The sequence below is a fragment of the Styela clava genome, chromosome 11 (assembly GCF_964204865.1).
Source record: "Styela clava chromosome 11, kaStyClav1.hap1.2, whole genome shotgun sequence".
Taxonomy (NCBI): Eukaryota; Metazoa; Chordata; class Ascidiacea; order Stolidobranchia; family Styelidae; genus Styela; species Styela clava.
In genome coordinates this window covers 21,237,319-21,258,676 of record NC_135260.1, presented here as the reverse complement: position 1 = coordinate 21,258,676, position 21,358 = coordinate 21,237,319, and the positions used below count along the sequence as shown (strand labels likewise).

At 37.6% G+C, this 21,358-nt stretch overlaps 2 protein-coding genes across 3 annotated transcripts; one reads left to right on the top strand and one right to left on the bottom strand.

The window, feature by feature from the left end:
- Positions 1 to 100: 100 nt before the first annotated feature.
- Positions 101 to 2,343, bottom strand: LOC120347047 (UPF0728 protein-like). The gene is made up of 2 exons (XM_039416853.2): positions 2,177 to 2,343; positions 101 to 901 (listed from the first exon to the last, which is right to left on the bottom strand). The coding sequence occupies exons 1-2, from the start codon at positions 2,280 to 2,282 to the stop codon at positions 717 to 719; spliced, it is 291 nt and encodes a 96-aa protein (XP_039272787.2). The 5' UTR covers positions 2,283 to 2,343; the 3' UTR covers positions 101 to 716.
- Positions 2,344 to 10,801: 8,458 nt separating this feature from the next.
- LOC120347662 (deoxycytidine kinase 2-like) lies at positions 10,802 to 15,792 on the top strand. 2 transcript variants are annotated; one of them, XM_039417719.2, is made up of 7 exons: positions 10,802 to 11,406; positions 12,590 to 12,699; positions 13,445 to 13,632; positions 13,878 to 14,022; positions 14,543 to 14,658; positions 14,929 to 15,025; positions 15,112 to 15,792. In XM_039417719.2, the coding sequence occupies exons 1-7, from the start codon at positions 11,091 to 11,093 to the stop codon at positions 15,217 to 15,219; spliced, it is 1,080 nt and encodes a 359-aa protein (XP_039273653.2). In that variant the 5' UTR covers positions 10,802 to 11,090; the 3' UTR covers positions 15,220 to 15,792. The 2 variants fall into 2 exon arrangements, with proteins under 2 accessions (XP_039273653.2, XP_039273652.2); XM_039417718.2 differs by lacking the exon at positions 13,445 to 13,632 and adding an exon at positions 12,939 to 13,135 and having other exon boundaries at positions 10,804 to 11,406.
- Positions 15,793 to 21,358: the final 5,566 nt, after the last annotated feature.

Genomic DNA, 21,358 nt, shown 5'->3' with positions numbered 1-21,358 from the left:
CTAATCTCTCATAGGCAAAACTTGTTACACTATTTTCATATAGCAATACTAAGCTTCCATTTAAAATCCTCACCCAACTTGAAATAATTTTTATCACTACTCTGAATGAAAATGGCTGTTTATTCATGGAAAGCAGTGAGATTCAGGTTAGAAAAGTAAATCAATTATTGACAGTAAGAGATGTGGCCTGTTGTGAGACTACCAAAGTGCTTATGCATATTTTGACGCTGAAATAGAATCTGAAATTGCACACACTGACTTATTTGGGAGAATATAAAATTTGTTCAATGTCAAGTTTGCAATAAATACCAACCACAGAAGATTAATTAGGAAGATTTCTTTTTTAAAACTATGATGTTATTTTGCAGGGGTTAATTAATAAGGCAAGTGGCAATTTGAAAATTTTTCTTGAGCCATATATTATTGAGTAGAATCTCACATCTTGAACCAAGAATTCGGTCCCCTGTGAAGTGAGATCCCATTTAAGCTGCATATAATTCAAATTGATGCATATCGAACTTTAAAGAAGTCTGGTGCATTGTATATGTGATTATCAAAATATAACATATCCAATTATATAATACCATAACTGTAATGGAATGTAGAACTGCAGTGTGATATGCATAGGCTGGTTATAAAAGTCAAACCATTAGACGTTGATAAGAACACAAAATGTGGCATAACTGGGACGGAAAATTGATATAAATAAAAATAATTTAGTAAGCTTTTAGTACAGCTGCTACTGCTTGGAGACAGAGTGGATCCAGTTTCCCGTCTCCTCCATAGTCAAGTTCTTTTATATCGCATTTATAAACGTTTTCTCCATTAACAATCAATCGAACAACATTCCAATCTGGAACTTCTTGTAATTCAATTGTGTGTCCATTTGAAGTTAATTGTGCTGAACCAGAAGGCAAATGGTTATTAAAGTTTATTTATTTCAATGGCATAAAAGAGGTTTTCAATATTTTACATTCAATCAACTATTAAGTTTTGAAGAAATGATTTTAGGTAATATCAATGCTATTCATGAGATTTCATTATAAGAACTCAGAAAAGTCAAAGTTACTGTTATTTCAGTGAAATATGCTAAGCTGGTTATCAAATCGAACAAAATGAAATGGGTCAACAAGATATTTTAAATAGGCCTATAACATTTATTCGATCTGAGTATTCCAGATATATTGCTTAGCGGCATATAAATATATGAACAAACACATTTCTATTGGTAATGGTCCTATTTACAATGGCTTTTCTATGTGTGAATGTATATCGGGCTTGGTTAACTAGCCTACATATTTTTTCATCCATATGCTTTGATTGATTCATTTGCTTCTATTGTTTTTCTTTTCAAAGTTGTGGAGTTAATTGTATCGTGTACTGATACTCCTAATGCTGTACAACAGTGGTTCTCGAACTTTTTTTGCTTGCGGCATCAAAAAAAAATTTGCTACGCACAAAAAATTTGCAGTACACTTGTAAAAAAAAAAAGTTAGCTTCCAACAAATTTGTTATGTAAATGTTAATGCAATGGGTGTGCCTGTTTTGAGGAACAAATAAGATTGCAACGTGGCTCCATCATTGTCAAGAACACCCGCATTTTGACGTCAATTCCAAGAAGTCGTTTCCTCTTTTTGCTTTAATTTCAGTCATAGCAGAAAAATCCTTGTTCGCAGAGCAATGAAGATGCAAATAGTAAGATTATTTTTAATGACTTTTGCACAGATAGGATTTGTAAGTGGATAAGTTAGCTTATTGTCTAAAATTCCAAAAAGATCCGCGGCACACAGTTTGAGAAACGCTGCTGTACACTAATGGAATGAGAGTGTACTGCTAACATTATAACCACAGTTTGTAAAATTTATAAAATCTTACAGATTATTTCTAAGTATGGTCTAAACATATTGACTATTACTAACTCAAAAACTGATGAAAATTGGATAAGTTGAAAAGTATAAAGCATTTACAAATACAATGCTACCCTAAAGTACAAGAGTTTTTCTTGTATATCTGCTTGTTGACCAGCTTTTCCAAATTTCCAAGTGTAACATTATTTTGAAGCATATGATTATTTTATTTCCCCTTTCTGTAGTAAAAAAGCATGGCGATTATCTTAGTGAATAAAACATCAATCATGTGTTGGTCTATTTAACATTGGATTTAAATAGTCACAAACCTTCTAATCCAGCAAGTCTCGAGGTGCGGGATTCAACTACTCCACATGCTTCGTATGGTCCGTACTGGACGACTACATGTGCATTTTTCGGCATTTCTGCCGACATAAAGCACCACACTTAACTTGGCAAAATTACAATTATCCGCTGTAACATGGCTTAGGGTCGTTGCTATGGTTATGAGACGCACCGTGTGGCCGTATTTGATGAAGTGCACGCACTTGAGCTGAAACCATACTTTTACAAACGCAGTTAAAATTAACAATCAATGTGAAACAATATTGAAAGATTGTGGATCAATATAGTGACCAACTTAAACATTGTTTTATGTTGGTCGGTATGCAAGACCGTAGTTGGCTGCAATAAAATGTCATGACGTCACGGCGGTGTGGGTGTGGCTCATCGTTAAGCGTTAGGGTTTTCACCCGCGTCTCTGATAGCTCTGCGTGGGTTCGCAGGTTCTAATCCCATGCGAAAATGGTTATGTGCGAGAGGATTGCTGGACTTCTCGCCGCCGTAGAGTGTTTCACGTAACCGCTGGTCGGTTACAGCTTCTTTCACCAACAAGTCCATGCTTCCGAAAACAAATAACTAACTAATCCCATACCAGACATGGAATGGTAACCAAACGAGAGGCCGTGGTTACCATATGGTTAAGCAGCCTTGTCGGCTTTCCTCTCCCCCCGGGATAAATATGTAAAATCCTATTCTATTACACTAACAGGGCATGGTACTAATGAATAAAACATTTGTTAATAAATGAATTTATCGTTTAATTTTCTGAAATAAACAGATCTGCAATAATAAAAAATCTCGGAATAGAGATTCGTTGTCGTGATAGATAAATTAATACAGTATTTATATTTCGTTATCTTTTATCGGATTTAAAAGGAGTGATAGTTCAAGATTGAATGTCGAGGAATGTCTATGGACTTGAGGTCCCTTTGGGCAGAATATTTTGAATGAAGTGGAAACTGGTAGAACGCCACACACCTTTATATTTTAACCTCCCAGGTCGGTCCGAACTAGCAAAAAGTTGCATTAGCATTTTTATCCATTTTTACGCAAGAAATAGTTTATTATTTATTTATTGTTGAAAAGGTCCTTTGAGTACTGTACTATTCGCGAGATCAGTGGTTCCCAACCTCCCCACCCTGGCGAACCGGTAAAATCAAATTAAATATACAATCACCGGAACAGAAAAGAATAAAATATATCAGCGTAATATAAAGCAATGTCTGCTTTTAGAAAAAACGGCACACTCAAAATAATTTCACACGAAGACAAACTATCAAATAATGTGCCGGCAAAAAATTGGAATGGTTGAAACATAAAATAATACCAAGAAAGGCACACATAAAACATGTACATGCCAAATCATGTACAAAACTAATTAATTCTAGTGAGAATTTTGCTGCAGTTTCGTTTCCGATATAGGATTGCAAACGAGGCCTCAAATAAGTTTCTGCAACTCGTAGCTCTGCAGCGGCGCCAATTTCCTTGCTTCGTTTTGATTAGAGCTAGTGATGAAAATATCTGTTCGCACAATGCATACAGTATATATACGTAACTGGTTGTAAATACGGACAACGGTTTGATTTGCTTAGCGTTGGGTATTCGTTATTAAGAGACATTCAAAATTGTGACAATGATTCTTTTTTAAGTTTGGGACTGTAAAGTAGAGTCTCAATTTGTATCAAGCTTTTTCTTTTTCATCGGGTTCCTCATATCGATCCCTCTGCAGTTGATCGACGCCTCAAACGAAATAAATTTACATTACAATGTCATAGTCAAGTTTATTTTTTCCCATTCATTAAAAAATAACATACGAAATTAACAAAATACAAAACTGAAAACACATTTTTACTGGGGAAGGGAAGTCGCGGGGAACCAGGAATGGTTATCGAGCAGCGACACCCGAGGTTCAATATCTAACTTTATTTTTTAAGGAAATTACGTTTTTAGAACAATTTTAATATAAATGAGCATGGCTTTGGCAGCTGAACCACATATAACATCCAAGAGACATGAAGGTTATATGAGACGACCACAAATCTATGTATATATGTATGTTTATTCGTCTCGTAATAGTGATAAAAAAAATAAATGAACGATTATTATTATGTAAGACGGGATGCATGCACAAGACCGAACTGGCCTAAAACACAAATGTGCGGCATGCACCCTTTTTAACAAATATAAAACAAAAAACATTAGATTAAATATGTATAGTATGGTCCCTTATATAGACAGTTGTGCAAGGTGGGGCAATGGGTCGTTTGGTGCGGTGGAAGTGGTAAGGGTGGAGTATACAAAACTGTTTATACAGGGGAGTTTATAAGACAAGACAATATATATAAATAGAGACAACACAACACCAAATAAACATATACATAACAATGAAATCAAAATTTAGGCGCAAATACAGCACCTTTGAGTGGTGAGACCATATTGTATGAATGGGCGAAGTATAAGGGATAAATTTGAGGTTCTTATGCCTATATGGTATGCGTCACTCAAGGGTGCTAGTAGAGTCTTTGATAGAATATATATATTTCAGCAAAAATGTGAACCATACAGATTTTGTTGAAATACTTCAGTTCGAGTGTCAAATTCTTAGGTATTCTTGTTTTATTTATAAAATTGAAGCCGAATGTGGTAAGAATTAAAGGAAAAATAAACTTGAAGAAAAGCATTTCAACAAAGCCCGTCATGATTGCATTTTTGCCAGAAGAAAATAAATGTATAAGAGTACTATTTAATTAAGGCTAATATTTTATAAAAAGAAGCATTGTTTCCATGTCATGGATTGCCCTAATTGTATAAGGATCACAATAGAGTAATATAGTTTTATGGGGGGAGGGAAGGGAGGAATATATTTGATTTTGTGCTATGACCTATATGAGAAAGAAAGGGCCCAGCATGCTACTTTGACAAAGAGAACTGTTTCTATTGATGGCTGATTTCAAATTTGATGTAATTGTAATTTAATAAATTTAACCTAATTTGCTGTTTTTATTGTCTTTGTCTAATTAAGCAGGATAATAAGATTAGAAGGGTGAGTTGAAATATTAATTCAGTTCATTGTTTCATATTGCATCTTGCTGAGGTAGCCTGCGGAGTTTGAAGTCGCCATCTACTGAGTGGTGATTTGATATCCTTCGGAGTTTCCTGTTGGTGCTTTTGGTCTAAATAGTAGCCCATCCGAAACAGTAATATGTTCAAAACAAAGATTTTGGTTAATATGATGATAACAAATGTTGCATAAGTTTGGAACGAAATTCTGAGTTTGATTTTTTTAACCCATTAGGTAGGGAATTCCAAGCTTTCGGTCCACATACTGCAATGGATTCTTGTGAGATACTTTTAGCAACAAATGGAATGAAAAAATTTTCCTTATTTCTGCTATTTGAATTTGGGTTTGTTCGGAACAATCTGTTCAGGCTGGATGGAAGTTGCCCGTTGTAGCTAGAGAACATCATGCTGCATAGTTCAAATTTAGCTAAATCCTCAACACGTAGCAGCTTATACTCTTTAAATAAGTCATCAACTTTTTCTCGATTTCCTCTATTGAAAACTTTTCTAATAAAACGGTTGCATACACTTTGAATTTTTTTGACAATGGACGTTTGGCGATGAACATAAGTTGAAGCGCAATATCGAATATGGCTTTCTATTAGTGAGTGGTATAGGGATGTTAAACAGGATGTATTTAAATTGTTAGCTATTTTCGTAATAGCACCTAGAGATGACCTTGTTTTAGATAGAATCAGGTTTGTGTGCTGTTTCCAACACAATTTGTCATCAATTATTACACCCAAAAAGCGCGTCTGGTTAACCCTTTCTATATTTATTCATTCAATTCCAGATTTTGTTGCGGTGTTAGATAGTAAGTACATGGCAACATCTCTAATAGAACCCATCAGAATCAGATGACTTATGTGGATTCCCCGATGTAACCTGGCACCAGGCACCAAAATACTGAGAAAGATCTCAGCGGCTCATGCTTTTTCGAGCGTCTCGTGACCACCTGCAGGATCGCAACAAGCTCATATCTTACTGGAATATTATACTGTTCTTGACTTTTTTCTGGTTTAAACAAAGAAATATGCATAACGTTTTATATGGATGGTCATATTAATCAAGAAAAGCATGTAGAACAGAAAAAGCACGCTTGTCAATTTGTAGGTTTCTGAATTTGATGATGCGCGTTCGTGATGACTCGGAGCCGCGAAAAGTGTGATTACTCGTCGCCAAAATGTCGCGAAGGACGTCGCAATATGACGGAGGAAGAGGAATTTCGTGATAAACCAACGCAACACTGTATTCGGTAAAGCGATTGAGACGGCATAAAAACAACAAACTTTTCCGCGGACCGGCGGTTGGGAACCACTGCGCTAGATGTCATTCAATAGCTGTTAGAGTTGTTAAACCATCGATACTTATCGATAGTTGAACCCAAAGTGACTGGTTGAACCAACGCCGTGTTGGTGTGGTCACTCGAAACGTGGAAAAAGGGGGAAAATTTACATCTCTCACATTCTGTCAGCTGCTGTCCGTGTTATTCTCACTTTGACTACGCATTGTTATTACGTTTCAAATTGAAGATCTTTCAACATCAGAGGAAACCTGTTGGGCGAACTAGAGCTACATTTGTTAGGCGTGTGAAATTGTTATTGAAACCAAGCGGAAGAGGCCATTTTCATGCCGCTGCTTAAATTTTGCAATTTCCGTAGCGTGCATTCCCGAATGCAGCATAATTCCATGCTGACGGTACAATTGGTTATATATATATAGGCTACTTTTCTGCTCATTAGTAGGCTACTTTAGGGGAGAGTGGGGCACAGTGGCCCTCATTTTTACTTTGGCGATTTTCGAACTATTTACTACGCTATTTCAACTTCTAAAGCTTATGACTACATTGTAAGAGAAACGAACTTTTTATTCCTTACCAAAGAATTTGCTCAATGGGAATATTTTTCCTGTGAGCCAGGTTTTTTAAAAAAAAAAATTTGTCCCACTGTGACCCGACGTCGGTATACAGTGGGGCGGTGGTTGGGTCATAGTGGGACACTGAGGAGGAAATAATTTATAAAGAACAAAACACCATCAGGAAAGAAATTTTGCTAAAATATCGAGCCCTTATTCGTCCTTCAAAGCTACTGGATATTCCATTGTGTGAGATCTTCACTAAATCGGTAGTGTCTGGAAGCTCTTGCCGTGCCGCCAACTTTAACTGGAGCTTCAAGGCGACAGACTACATCTTCTTCATCCAGCCCGAATGTGCTTTCTTCATCTTCGGGGAAAACAAAAGCGGAATTTGTTGCTTTCGACGGGATTCTTTGCATAAATATAACTTCAAATTCCTTCTCGTCGTCGCCCTTGTCAAGAATTTTACCGACGTAATGCAACGCGTTTCCACCACGCCTTCTACTGAATTTAATAATGGCAAAATCCCTCACAGCTGCCACCCGATCTACACTATCGTCTACACGCGAATCAACTTCACTTTCCAGATCTCTATCGTCATTCAAGGGGACAGATGATTCATCGCTGCTCGTTTCAGCAGGTGCCGCAGCCTTCTTTCGCTTGGGGTTCTTTTTAGAGCTTTTGATTTTGGATTGTGAGTTAGTCAATTTAGCTGTTAAAGCCTCTTTCACCGGCGTATCCGCGAGAACAAGCGTCTTTGATCTCTTTCTCCCACACTTTTTTCTTCGCGGACAGGCTTTGTTGAACGGTCTGACATCTTCTGGTGAGAAATGTGCAGTAGTGCCGGAGGTCCCAGGCAAAGAGCTTACGTCGGCGTTGCTTGGCGCAGCCTGACACTCTTCGCTATCATCTTCTTTTGGTTCTGGGCGATCTGTAACAAAGGAAGAAAAGAACTCATGGTCGCCAAATATATCTCGATCAAACGGAAATATTCCAGACATCCCGACTGAATATTTTCAGGCGTGAACGCGCGAATGTATGCTGTTTTAGCAACTCCGGCGATATCGTATATCGTTAGAGTTTTGCCTGCATGTTCTGGAAGAGTTAGCTACGCATCAACGGCGTTATCGTAGTAATGTTTCAGCGGCTAGTATACTGACCTGTCCAGAGGCTGTAGTTTGTGACCACAGTGGGGTGGAAATGTGAGGAGAACCAGACCATTTTCCTTTGCGTAATTGAGAGAATCAATCGTGATGTTACTCTTGTGGTTGTCCATTAGTAATAGTGCGGGAGTTGAAGGTGTGCAGTTTGCATGTTTTACGAAATGTTTCATCCATGAAAGAAAGATTTGTGGATTTATCCAACCAGATTTGTTTGCAAACCCAGCTGCACCAAGTGGCGCACCTCTCAGCATATGTTCTCTGAAGTTGACTCTAGGAAAAATGAAGCACGGAGGTATGGAGTTTCCTAGTGCATTAACTGCTCCTATCATTGTCACAAGAAGTCCCCTTTCGGCCGAAGTAATCTTTCCCACTTGCTTTATACCTGTTTCGGCAATGATCTTGGACGGCACTTGAACGGTAGTTAACCCGGTTTCGTCCATGTTATATATGGAATTTGGCTCAAACTTGTTACGCTTCATTACGGAATCAAGGTTATCAAAGAATTCGCCAACATTTTTCCTGTTGCAACTGGTAGCTCTCGACAAACTTGTGGCTCCTGGTTTGCGCAGAGAGAGTTTAGGATGACGCTGCATGAATCCGTACAGCCAGTCGCTTCTTGCCCTACTGTTCTCAACCCATGACCGCGGAATGTTTGTTCCATTTTTAACTGCCATTTTATACGCTAGCTCTCGAACCTCGTCTTTTCGAAGCCCGTAGTGGTGTCTGTAGCAGATAACTCGAAAGCTCACCTTCTTCCTCATCCGAAAATATTCTTCCTACCGTGTAGTTAGGACGAAAATACTCGAGGCTATCTGAGGGCGCTGAGTCGGACACAGAACTTTCTGACATAAACTTCAGTTTTTTGACGTACCTTGATAGGGTTGTTTTGGGAATGGCATTTTCTCTTGCAGTTGTAAGCAGTTTTTTGCCTTCATGAATCACCTGCTCCGCTACTCTCTTCATTACCAATGGATCGATCTGTCCTATGGAGGTTTTTCTTTTCCTTTTACGTGGCATTTTGCTGGTTGTTCATTTAAATCAATTAGGATTGCTCTGAAATAGGAAGACAATCCAACATTGCAACTAGCAAGCAGGTGCGGGGACAGAAGGTAGGCTACTCTAGGTCCCTCAAACCCTACAGAGCTGTGGAGGGGTTCAGTGGGACACGTCCCAGTGTGTACTCGTGGTTGATGTCCCACTGTGCCCAAGCCCACCATTTTGGGATAATTGACCCTCTCATGACAAGTAGGCTAGAGTGCCGATCTATCTTATACCCCGTCATAAGCCACTGTGGGGCACCTACCTGGCATGCCAATATGGGCGACAAAAGTCATGCGGGCTGCAGTTGAGAAGACAAAAACTCCGGCAATTTATTTTTACTTTGGCCCCCTAAAAACAACGAAAGTCTCCTAACTTTTTCCAATACGACCTACCGGCGCAAATAAATTTCCTAGAGGACAGGCTTGACCGTGACTTTTTTCAGTTTGGTCACGTGCCCGGTACGACCACCGGTGTCGCTAGTGAGTGGATTGGACCACTGTGCCCCATGGGCCACCGTGCCCCACTCTCCCCTACTTTGTAAAACCTGAATTGGATGTAATGAAGACTTTGCTGCTAATCCCCAATTAGGGATTCCACTTTGCAATGGAGGTGAAATAAACTGCTTCCAGCGTTTATAAAATACTAACAGTTCGTGAAAACATTTTGGCAAGTTTATTAATATATATAAGGTTTCCAACCCAGAATAATCATCAATTATGACCCCCAAATATTCTATACATGCCAACCTTTACCCACCAGGAGGGGAATTCCATCACATGGAGGAATTTTAATATTTCTGGTGGAGCAATCACTTTGTATTTGGTGTAGCTTCAGAAATATTGTTTAGTTATTTAACATTATTTAAGTATTTACGGATATATTGTAAATTATTCAAATCGTGCAAAAGCCAGGCGGGGGTGTTTAGTTTACTCGGTTCCCGTACGTTTGAACCCACGACAATTGGTCCTGCATACTAATGCACCTATGGAATTTTTTGTTTTGCTGATATTTGAACCCATACTAACCCTAACCCATGGGTTTTAGCACCCGCGGATATACACATGGGTTCAAATGTACGGTCACCGTTTACTCGAATCTCGCATTTTATATAAAAGATCCCTTCTTACTGCCTAAGGAGAGTTTGCACTGGGTTTGGATATTTGCCAACTATTTATCAACTTTTTAGATTCATATTCTAGGCGTTCAGACGTAGAATGGCGGACAGAATTATCATCTGCAAATAAAATCTTGGTAGATCATTTATATAGCAATCGAATAACAGAGGACCAACAATTATCGTGGAACTTGTCGGCGTTGCGTTTTAGTCGTCAATATAATAGTTGGTGAAGCCAAGTTATATTATGGTTAATTATTTGATCTCGTTATCCGGTACAAAGATCAGTCATGCCACGTTGACCATCTTGTATATGTTTTTACATTTAATGTTTGAGCAAACGAGTTTCTTTTACAGTTGTACCCGTAGTAGCTTAATAACCACACTTTGATTATGTTGACAACTTGATTTATATTGATTGAGGACGACGTAGTAATGGATTGAAGAAACACGCAGTGCAAACTGCAAACAGATTTCATAAAAGCGACTGTGTAGCGTGTATGCGAAACCGCGAAAATTTAAACAGAGTGCGCGTTTCTCTCGCGACATGTAAAAAGAACTTGTGGGCGACCGACCAGCAGCGATCAGCTGATTCCATTCATATCTTCAGTTCGCCATTAGAAAGTAGGCGGAGTTAGTTATTCCAACCAATCACATTCAGGGCGGGAAATGCAAAATCTAGCTTGTGCCGATGCCGCGGGAAATCTGAATCTAAAAGACAGTTTGTTCGAGAGGGAATCGTTTGCCAGAAAAACGCGCTGCAACTCGATTTTTGATTCATTTTCAAGTAGACTTTTTCGAAGAGGAGACTCGTTCATATTTCTAAGATCTTACACGAGCAAGATATTAATCAAAGCATTTCTATTATCCGTTTCTCTGCCGAAACCTACCTCCCGAATATTCAATATGGAAGCTCCACGTGCCTCAAAGAGATTAAGAACACACGTCATTAAAGGCAAAAAGATTGCTATTGAAGGAAATATTGGTAAGTCATCAATATTCATATATTGGAAAAATACTGAAATAATCATGACTTCATTTCTGAGTTTTCTTTTCCATATGAAAAGTGTTGTGTCTATGTGTTGGTGTAGTTTATCTTTCTTCCGACTTTTGTTAATTGCAGAATTCAGTACAACACACTATACAGATCGAGCAACATTGTCTCGTTTCACAGAAACCCATTTTACGCATTTTATTTAAATATGACCCATCTGCCGCTGTGCCAGACGACCCTCATTTGTGAGACACATGGAGTGTTTGTTTTATTGAACCAAATGATGGGACATTCTTGGAATTTGGATAGTGTTACTGAAATACTGAAATAACTGTATAAAGGAAGAAATTACTCAATTCTGTAATTAGGTCTGTAGGTGCGGTACCGGTACCGTACAGTACAGAAACCAGTATGGTTGGTACGGTACTGATTCAGTGATTGGATTTACCCAGTTTGCTATGAAAAAACTACAAAAATAAATCCTTTCTGACATTCTGAAAATACTAGAGACTCCGAAATTGAGAAAATTCAAATTGTGTAATTTTTTGACAAAAAAACATCGCATCAATTACAATAACTATAACAGTATAAAATTTATGTTCAAAATATCCCTTCTTTCAGTCTTTAAAGCATAGAGAAATGGTAGAATATAATCACCCCTACAGCCCTAATGGATGTTAAGTTCCAGCACATTATACAGTTGACTATCCCTATTTATTTATGTATGGGCCTACTTATTTAATTTTAACAAATTTTCAAACATTCTAAATCAAGAATTATTTACTATTCAACTGTAGAATTCTGAAACTACCATAGTACCGGTATCAGAACTACCTTACATACGTTCCGCCGTCCTGTCAGTTTTAAGGATGGACTGGGCTATCAAGTTGTTCTCTCTATATGGAATTCGAAAACGGCTTGCTTGTTAACCAGGCTTTACTGCTTTATGGACTGGTTGAAGTTTGGTATGATGATACTAAACATGTACCGGTACTTAATATAGCTATATAATGTTAAAGATAATGCCCTATTCTCAAATAATGATTCCATTCGCAATTTTGGAATACGTATATCTGTATATACTGGTAATCGTTGAGCAATGAATCCCGTAACACAGTAACATCGAGATAATTCTCAAGCTTGGTTGATCGTAATCTTTTATGCTTTATTCCAGCAACTGGCAAATCAACATTTATAAAAATGTTACAAAATGAATCAGAGGAATGGAGTGTTGTCCCTGAGCCTGTTGCCAGATGGACCAACATCAGTACGGGAGATGACGAGGTATTGTTTTGCCATAATAATATGTGGAATATAGTCTATAGAAATTCTATTTTGATTGAAATTCAAAAATTGCAATTGGCAAACTCCAAGTCACTGATATTTAACAAACAAAGGCAAAGTTATTAGCATCCTCTATGTCTTCTCAGCATAATTGAACTATATTTTTCTCTGTCCTTGTGTGCCTCGTAGGATACAACTATAATGTAATTATTTGAACCTAATTAATAATGACCACCTAGGCACCGTTATCTCTGTCCCAACAAAGCGGAGGCAACTTACTCCAGATGTTTTATGATGACATCAGTCGATGGTCGTATACTTTCCAGTCATATGCTTTGCTAAGTCGAATGCGCCTCCAAAGAAAAGGCGTTCCACCTGAATTGGAAGATGCCAATAACCCAGTGCAGTTCTTTGAGAGATCATTACAGTCAGATAGGTAAGGAAAGCTGATTCTGCCATCAGAAATTATATCTTTCCAATCCTGGGCCAAAGATGATTGACTGTGTGGTTCACAAATGACTTGGCCTTCGGTTTCTGAAAGAATGTAGAAATTTTGCTTCGCTTTGCTTTATCATCTTTGCTCCAGCTGTTTTAGTTTTCTTTTTAATGTCAGCATATCTAATGTAGTGATCGTTCAGAAAATTGCACTGGGTTTGGCGATTGAGCATTAGTGAAGGAGACTGGTTAATGTTTGCAAACAAGATATAAACTTGCAAACACACTGAATTGTAAATTAAACTTCTAGCCCACCATGTCGCAGAAGACCGGCGGAAATATCCTTGGACTCTTTTATCAAGACCCTAAGCGATGGGCTTATACTTTTGAATCGTATACTTTTGTCTCTCGGATGAAAGATAGCTTCAATCCTCTGTCAGGGAAGCAATCTGCCTTAAACCCAGTGCAATTTTATGAACGTTCAGTGTATAGCAGTAGGTGAGTAATACTGCTGAGCTGCTCGATTTTTTATTAATTATGTTTTAGATTAACAATTATGAAACCTACTCATTTGTTAGTCACTTAGCCCTTTTCTGGTTGCCAAGCTGTTTGTATATCAAAGCTCTGCTTACATATTGTAATCTAGAAAGGATAGCTTTGTTATTGAGTATATAATAGGATAGGCGTCAATCAGTCTGTTGCCAACTGCTTCAATAAGTTGTTAATATCATAAATTTTTTTAGATATATATTTGCTTTGAACTGTTATGAAAGTGGTGTGATGTCAGAAACGGAGTGGAATATTTACCAAGATTGGAGCAGCTACCTCTTGCGATCATTAGGAGAATTGAAATTGGATGGAATCATCTATCTCAGAGCAAACCCAGAGGTAGGATGTTTTTTATGTCTGGTTACCAACCCTCTTGATTCACAATCCTCTGTTATGTGTTTTAAACATCTCGTGGCCCCTTGACCAGTGTTCCCCCTAAGGTGTGCGCGTGTGCGCGCGCACACAGCTTTCAGAGGCTGTGCACACGCATAGATTTACTGCGCACAGACGTATTTCGATGTAATGTAACAATGTGCTCGGTTGGCAGGTGGAGAAAGTTTGTTGTTGGCCCACTTATTACCCGGTTAGAACGCCAAAATTTCTTCATTGGTTTTTGCACAAATATTAGTCATTTCCAAAAAAGTGCGCACACACCAAAATTTCTGCGCACACATACTATAAAAAAATTAGAGGGAACATTGCCCTTGACTATGTAAATTATTTTGATTTATTTCATCCAAATACCAAGTGTAACCTACTTTTCTCTAAGAAAACTGTAATGATGATTTTGAGTAATTAGATTTTATTCATTATTTCTTTCTATTATTCTGTTCAATGTATTGAAACTTTGGCATTTCAGGTTTGTTATTCAAGAATGCAAAAACGAGGAAGGGATGAAGAGAAAACTGTATCTCTTGATTATTTAAAATGTCTTCATGAGAAACATGAAGCTTGGTTGCATAGGAATGAAGTTCAGTAAGTGTTGAGTGTTCAAAAAGTACTTTCAAAAAGCATTAGAGAGAGAGGTGTATTGTTTGAGAATTGTATGTATTGTAACATCCATACAAACAAAACATCGGTGCTGTTATCCTAACTATAGCATATTTTGAATCTGATAATAGTTTGGACTTTGGCCTATTTTAAACATGTTTATACCGTTTCTGGAAAATGGTTTTGTCATGTATCGGGTATAAACTTGAGGGGTATGTATAAAAAATAGTACCGTTATTCTACCATCTAATTCAGAATGGATCCAACATTAATTGGCGTTCCCATATTGACGTTGGACTGCAATGAAGAGTTCGTTGAAGATGCTGAACGGCAACGGGCGATGTTGGATAAGGTAAGAAAAGTGTGTCCAATTGACAGATTAAAATATTGATGATTTTTTTTCAATCATAGTGATAGTTATATATAACTTATCTTCAGGTTATCAAGTTTGTTGGTGCTGATGATTCATTGGATGATTCTGGAGTCGATTCGAACAATGTTTCTACGAGTTGCTCTGAAGAAGGAAATTCAGATGTTGAATATTAAATATATATTTATTCTGTACTGTAAAATGGGTGTCGGGGGCAAACACCGGTGTCTCGATCTAGTTAGTTCAATTGCCGAGAATCAAGTCATTCAATATATCAATAAATATGATATAAAATAATCCATCTCGCTAAATATATTCCTGATGCCATTAGTTTAAACCAAATGTTATGGACAATCTTTCCGGCACAGTTGAATGTGATATATATGTGTTTGCAATGAAGCCTGCATACCTAGTTAATTTTATATATTCATCATTACAATTTATAACTCCATCAATCATACACAGTGGTGGGGCATAGATAAATCTCTTGGCAATTTTTTGCACTGATATTTTACTTTGCCACACCAAAACATATTGATATTTGAAGCTGTTATGCGAATGTTTTATACAAATTTTATTGAATTTTTATCCTGTCACTGCCTTTCTTTTTTAAGGCTGCTTCGTTTTGCTGCCCAGTTCATTCGGGCTTTTATAGTTTGCTTTAATCACTGATCTTTATATCAAGTTGTTAAGGCTGATCTTACTCTTGTGTTTTGTTTTATTTGAATAAAATTTGGTTTGTATTTGTATATTTGCTATGATATACATCGTTATGCCTAAAGTTGAAAGTGGCACGTGAGCGGTTTGGTAAAATAGTTCCTTTCCTGTATTTATAATAAATCCTAATAGCTCACTTGATATCTAATGAAAAACATGAATCACGATGTTTTTTATCACAGTTCTATGTAGAGGCCATGTTAACAGAGATTTGTAGCTGGAAATAAGTTAGTAGGCTCGCGAGCGGTTTCGTAGGTAAAATGTGATTCTCCTATTTAACGCAGATGTTAGCGAATATGTGGCCCGCGGAGCATTCGGGCGATTGAGTGTATGTTTGGCATGGGTTCATAAGCCTTCAGGAACTGTACAGAAAAAAACGGGAGTGCCAGTAGTATTATGGAAACGCTATTTCCAATAAATCTTATTTGTTGGATCATTGAATCCTTAACTATGGATCAAAATGATCATTGTCTTGGCTCGGCGGTGGGGCGCATCGTACTAAGGCTAAGCCTTGGGAATACGCTTAATTAATTGTGTGTCAATGTAACCTTCGGTTGCGTCGACAAAGGAAAATATTAGGCTACTATGAAGTATGAAATATCACGACAATCCACGACCATGAAAAAGCGTGTCAAACTGCCAGATTATCCCTAGTTTTGTTCGTATTTATGCGATGTTACAAACTTGTTCTTGCAACACTGACTCCGCTCTATCACAATGCCATCACCCAAGATTATTTTCAAGATATCAATGTTTAAAAAAAAACTAGAGCTGCGATAAAATATCAAAGACTACAATTATTGTAGTACAATAAAAATTTATTGTACAGCGATATCTACCCCCGGTATTCGACAAAAAAATTCGAGTCAAAAATCCGAAATCGAACTTAATTGATACAGGTCAAGACTTGCGGACAAAAATCTTAGTATGCAGTTTTCACATGTCAGTTCGTCCTTATATAAAGCTTAGTAAAGCAAAAAAGTTTCCAAAATCTCACTAAGCAAAAAATTCATTGAATGTTTCGTTGTTGTTTTTTTATTTTTTTCTGTAATATATCATTGAATAACTCAAGATGTAGGCTATGGATGCACGGGTTTTGGTACTTTCGTTTGTTGTCCGTTTCTGTTGATGAAATTAGCAGGTATTATAGTATGACTAAAAATTTGTGCGCCCGCTTACAAAGCAATGACTGATAAAATGGCCGGCGATAGCAAATAGGTTCGTCAACCCTGATTTAGCGTGAAGCGTGTTATCGTCGTGATATTCAAGTTTATTCACACACGCCTGGGTCCTGTTTCTAACAGAAACTAGCAAATAGGGGGGCACAGTGGAATATCAGCTCTCATACCATATCCATCATGCGTTTCGGTGCTTGAGACCGTCTTTCGGTGAGTTACGACGTCTTCGTAAACCCACAGTGGTCGTGCAGAGCGACGCGAGTTATCGGGTGAAGTTGTTTAGGGGGTTGAAACTAAAATTTCGCCATTCCAGTCTTTTCCTTTTTTCTACTTTAGCCTTCTCCAGCAAAACAAACCACGGTCTGGCTATTTTCAGCTTTAGCCCACTATGAAATATTCCTAACGTTGCCGAGTGTGTATACATTCTTCATCTTGACATGAAGCAGTCCAAAACTGTTTGCTGCTTATAAGAAACAATGGACCAGGTTCAACGGGACATGTTCCACTATGCTGTTCCACTTCAGTGTTATATATCCATCAAGTAATTAGAGACCTAAATTTGCGTTATTTTTTGTGTAGTATTAGATTATCTCCCGGTCCATGGTCCAATTTAGAATATATTCCAGATTTAAAAATGTTTTTTCAGAATGTATGCAATAGAGTAAATATTTGTTTTTTTTTTGCGGAATCAGACACTTCAATTGTCAATATATCTGTTGGTTTTTTTGAACACATTTGAACAGTTTAGTTACTGAAAAAATGTACACTTTCGTTTTTTTCTGTTGGCTCGAAAATAGTATTTGATATTTTTGACCCCTTTAACTAAAAACTGCTGTACTGTCATTGCCGAATATAGAAGTTTCAAACCCATTTCCATTTGATTAAAATTGAAATACTTGTTGTTTTTAAAAACATGTTTTTAAAAACAACAAGATCTTGAAGTCCCACATCTTTATAGTTTAGACTTTAGAATAGATGATGATGCTGATTCGTTGCTAATTTTAACTACATATCGCTTTCAGTTTAATATACTGCCTAGCTGTGTCCCGAGGCGTGTGCAAATGCGTCGCACCAGCGGGGTACAATGGGTACCACCCTTGACAGGCGTTTTCAAGCATTCTGGTGTTTGAATGTCAGTCGCTTGGGTATTCCCTAGCCGCTGAATAGAAACAACATTTACCCCTATGGCCTATATGCATCATTCCCGTAATGCCAAATGAATGCGCAGGTTATGGTGGCCACTGGCCGAAAAATAAAAAAGTGTCCCAACCTTCCCCCTTTTTCCTAGTGCTAATGTTTGATTTGCAACATTTTGTTAACCCCTTTGCATATTCCTGTTGGTTTGGAATGGTAGTAGTACCATTATCTTTATTTGGACTCAAATAGTAATAATACCACTAAAATTCGCACTGATTGTAGCAATGATCGAAACCTTTATCTTGAGAAGAAACCGCAATGAGACCACTCGTGAATATCAAGACTCCGATCTCTTCACTGAATTGAAACAAAAGCCTTTGTGCTTGGTTTGTTATGTGTTCAACGGAGGCGCGTTAAAAATACTAACAATTATTATTTTGAAAACTTCGACACGTATTCTCATTTGAGTGCACGAGCGGGCGGGCATGTCGAACTTTTCTGCTGCCCGGGTCGAGTTTCAAAAAATGATGCCAATATATTATAGCTGTTGTTATACATAAGAATAAATAAATGAAAGGTCAAGGATGAGTGAAATGTTTGTATTAATATTATTTAAATCATCAAACAAAACAACAAGTTCACCCCTATAACGAGCTGCTCGGGGCGTCCGCCGTCTCATGTATGACAAAGGTATAAAGTATCACATACCCTCAAATCCCTCAGCCAAGCGCTAATTGAACCACGGGTCATCGGAATCTAGAATCAAATTCTAGCTGTAGCGAATAACAGAACAGCATTGAGATGGATAATTATCCTACACGCTGACACTAAGTCTCCCATCTCGCGTAAAACCGACCTCTAAGGCCTAAATCATAGTATCTTGAATTGATAACAATTAACATCGGCACTAACACGACCTATCTTGCTTGAGCTGTAACAAATTACTACATTTTCGATTAATTCAGTGCAATATTATTTCACGGGTAATCGTATTCAACAGAGAATTTTTGTTATAACAATGACTCAGTCGAAATTATCTACGAGTCCCAAGCCAAGTCTATTCGACAATTAGTCGAGTATAAGCTACAAGTCATGTTAGTCAGGTTGATGTTATGATTATTTGTTTCATGTTTTGAAAAAAAAATTGAAGTGGATCCATATCAATGAACGGTGGAGGTTTAAAGTTGGTAAATTAGCTTGAATATCTATAGCTAATCGTGTCGTTTTATTCGTGGGGAGGGATATCGATGCCAGTTTAAATTCAAAATCATAAATTTTGCGACCAATGTGGCATTTCTGCAACACAGTTGAGTACTAACGAAGAAAGGTTATGTGTTCGGCGTGTATCAAACTCTTTAGTTTTTAGGTTAGCGTCGCAAGGCGAACGAGCCTTTGGTCCGTGTAGTAATAGCAACAGACTCAAAGCACAAAAAGTAAGTGTTCACCAGACCCATCTCTCAAGTGAAATGGGGATGCAAAGAATAGTTTACAATCGACAACTTTTGTCAGCACTCAAATAACTTTCAAATTATTTAACAAATATTAGATTCCTGATAACGAATATCAAGCTAATATTTACTAAAATAACGAAACATTTTTTCGTGTGTGAAAAACGAGACTTGATAACTTGTAAAATTTCAGTTGATAGGTCAATCTGAATCAAGTTTTTGTTGTATATTTACTGTTTGATATAGGGAAATCGTCCGGCGGATAGGTATTTGGATAAAATTTCGTGTAACTGTATAGCACGACCTAACCCAAACACAAATTAATTTACTATTTTCTGCTTCAATTCGGGTGAAATTGTTTTCACGTTACCGCCCAGACAAGGCCATCCGCAGACGCAATATGCTCGACGATGTTTCACGTGGCCGCTGAGTTTGATGAAAGGCTGACACGTGTCTTGGATATATATAGTATGTTCGTTGAGTTCAGCGTTGTATTTTAGGAAGTGTTACCAATTTAGTGAATGGTAGAGATTATGAAACTATGAGCGGTTTGCGTTTGCCCAAACCTTTAGTATCTAATAAATTATTGGATGGCCGTGGGTGCATAGGTGCCTGCAATTCATATGCTGATGGTAAACACCGTGGTACAAATATACGGGTACCATGCGCCATCAATGTACTACTAACCAAATGCCCCGGTAATTTCGCGATCTTAATTGGGTACTTAGCCTACGTAGTCGAGTTCGGGGACTGTCTGTGTTAGGCAAGCAAATATACCCCTGCCCATAGGTTCTCGTCCCTTTACACGACTTGATGTAAAAAAGCGAACAGAATTAGTTATCTGTTATCTCCATATTGGTACACATACTTCTGGAGCGCCCTTGATTGTATATAGTAGTTATTGAATATGGTTGTATATTAAGTTTATATGGTTGCCACAATCTCTTTCACGAAATAGCAAGTATATTTGTGAGCTTTCGAAAATTTAGTTTAGAGTCCACGGGTGTGTAAAATGCGGGTGTGTGTTTTATCTGCAAAATAAACACACAAGGCAAGAATAATCACGGCGCAGTTAGTAACTAATTATCTAGAAGTTAGATAACTACTTGATGTTATTTGTGTACCTGTATTCGTCGCCCTTTGTGACATCACCATCTTGTCTAAAAGCAACAGCACGAAAAATTATTGAATTGATAATGAAATTTGGTGTTGTCGATGAGCTGTTACGACAAACAAAGCAGTAGTTGCGTCTTAATTGTGAGTGGCAACTGGCAAATACATGATCAGTATCATAAATCATATAAAAATTGTAAAGGTTTTTCCCTTCAAGGTGGGAGATGGGGACAGCAGCACATATGTTGTACGTTTAATCAGCTATTTGAAGAAAGTCAATAATTGCCACGCTTCGACTAAGACTTTTATTCAGTAAATTCGTTGAAATTTTAACATTTCATTAAAGTTTTGTGAGATGTGTATATACAGGGTGATCAGACCAAGTGTAGACAAATGTTTATTAAAATACCTAAAATATAAATGTAAGAGAGAGAAAAATTATTTTGCAGAAAATAGCATTATATAGATAAATAATAGAATTCATTTTTTGAAATACCCTCCCTTTGCCTTCACTACACGCCTCGATCTGATTAGAACTTGACTGCACGAGGTACGTATGGTTTCTTCTGAAATTTTGCACCTTCAGGTCGTCAATCTATGCTTTGCTTAGAGCAGTTGATCTCAACCTGTGGTACACGCACCACTAGTGGCACGCAAGCAGCTTTGAATTATTGCAACAAATAATTTTTGTATTCGCTGAACAGCATTTATAGCGCTACCAA

What these genes read in the sequence shown, in the direction of transcription:
- LOC120347047 (XM_039416853.2), bottom strand. Translation starts at nt 2,282, where the DNA reads ATGTCGGCAGAAATGCCGAAAAATGCACATGTAGTCGTCCAGTACGGA. An exon ending in GAGACTTGCTGGATTAGAAG is followed by an intron (nt 902 to 2,176) that starts GTTTGTGACTAT and finishes CTTCTGGTTCAG; the next exon opens with CACAATTAACTTCAAATGGA.
- LOC120347662 (XM_039417718.2), top strand. Translation starts at nt 11,091, where the DNA reads ATGCAAAATCTAGCTTGTGCCGATGCCGCGGGAAATCTGAATCTAAAA. An exon ending in TCAGTACGGGAGATGACGAG is followed by an intron (nt 12,700 to 12,938) that starts GTATTGTTTTGC and finishes ATGACCACCTAG; the next exon opens with GCACCGTTATCTCTGTCCCA. An exon ending in AGATCATTACAGTCAGATAG is followed by an intron (nt 13,136 to 13,877) that starts GTAAGGAAAGCT and finishes AAATTTTTTTAG; the next exon opens with ATATATATTTGCTTTGAACT.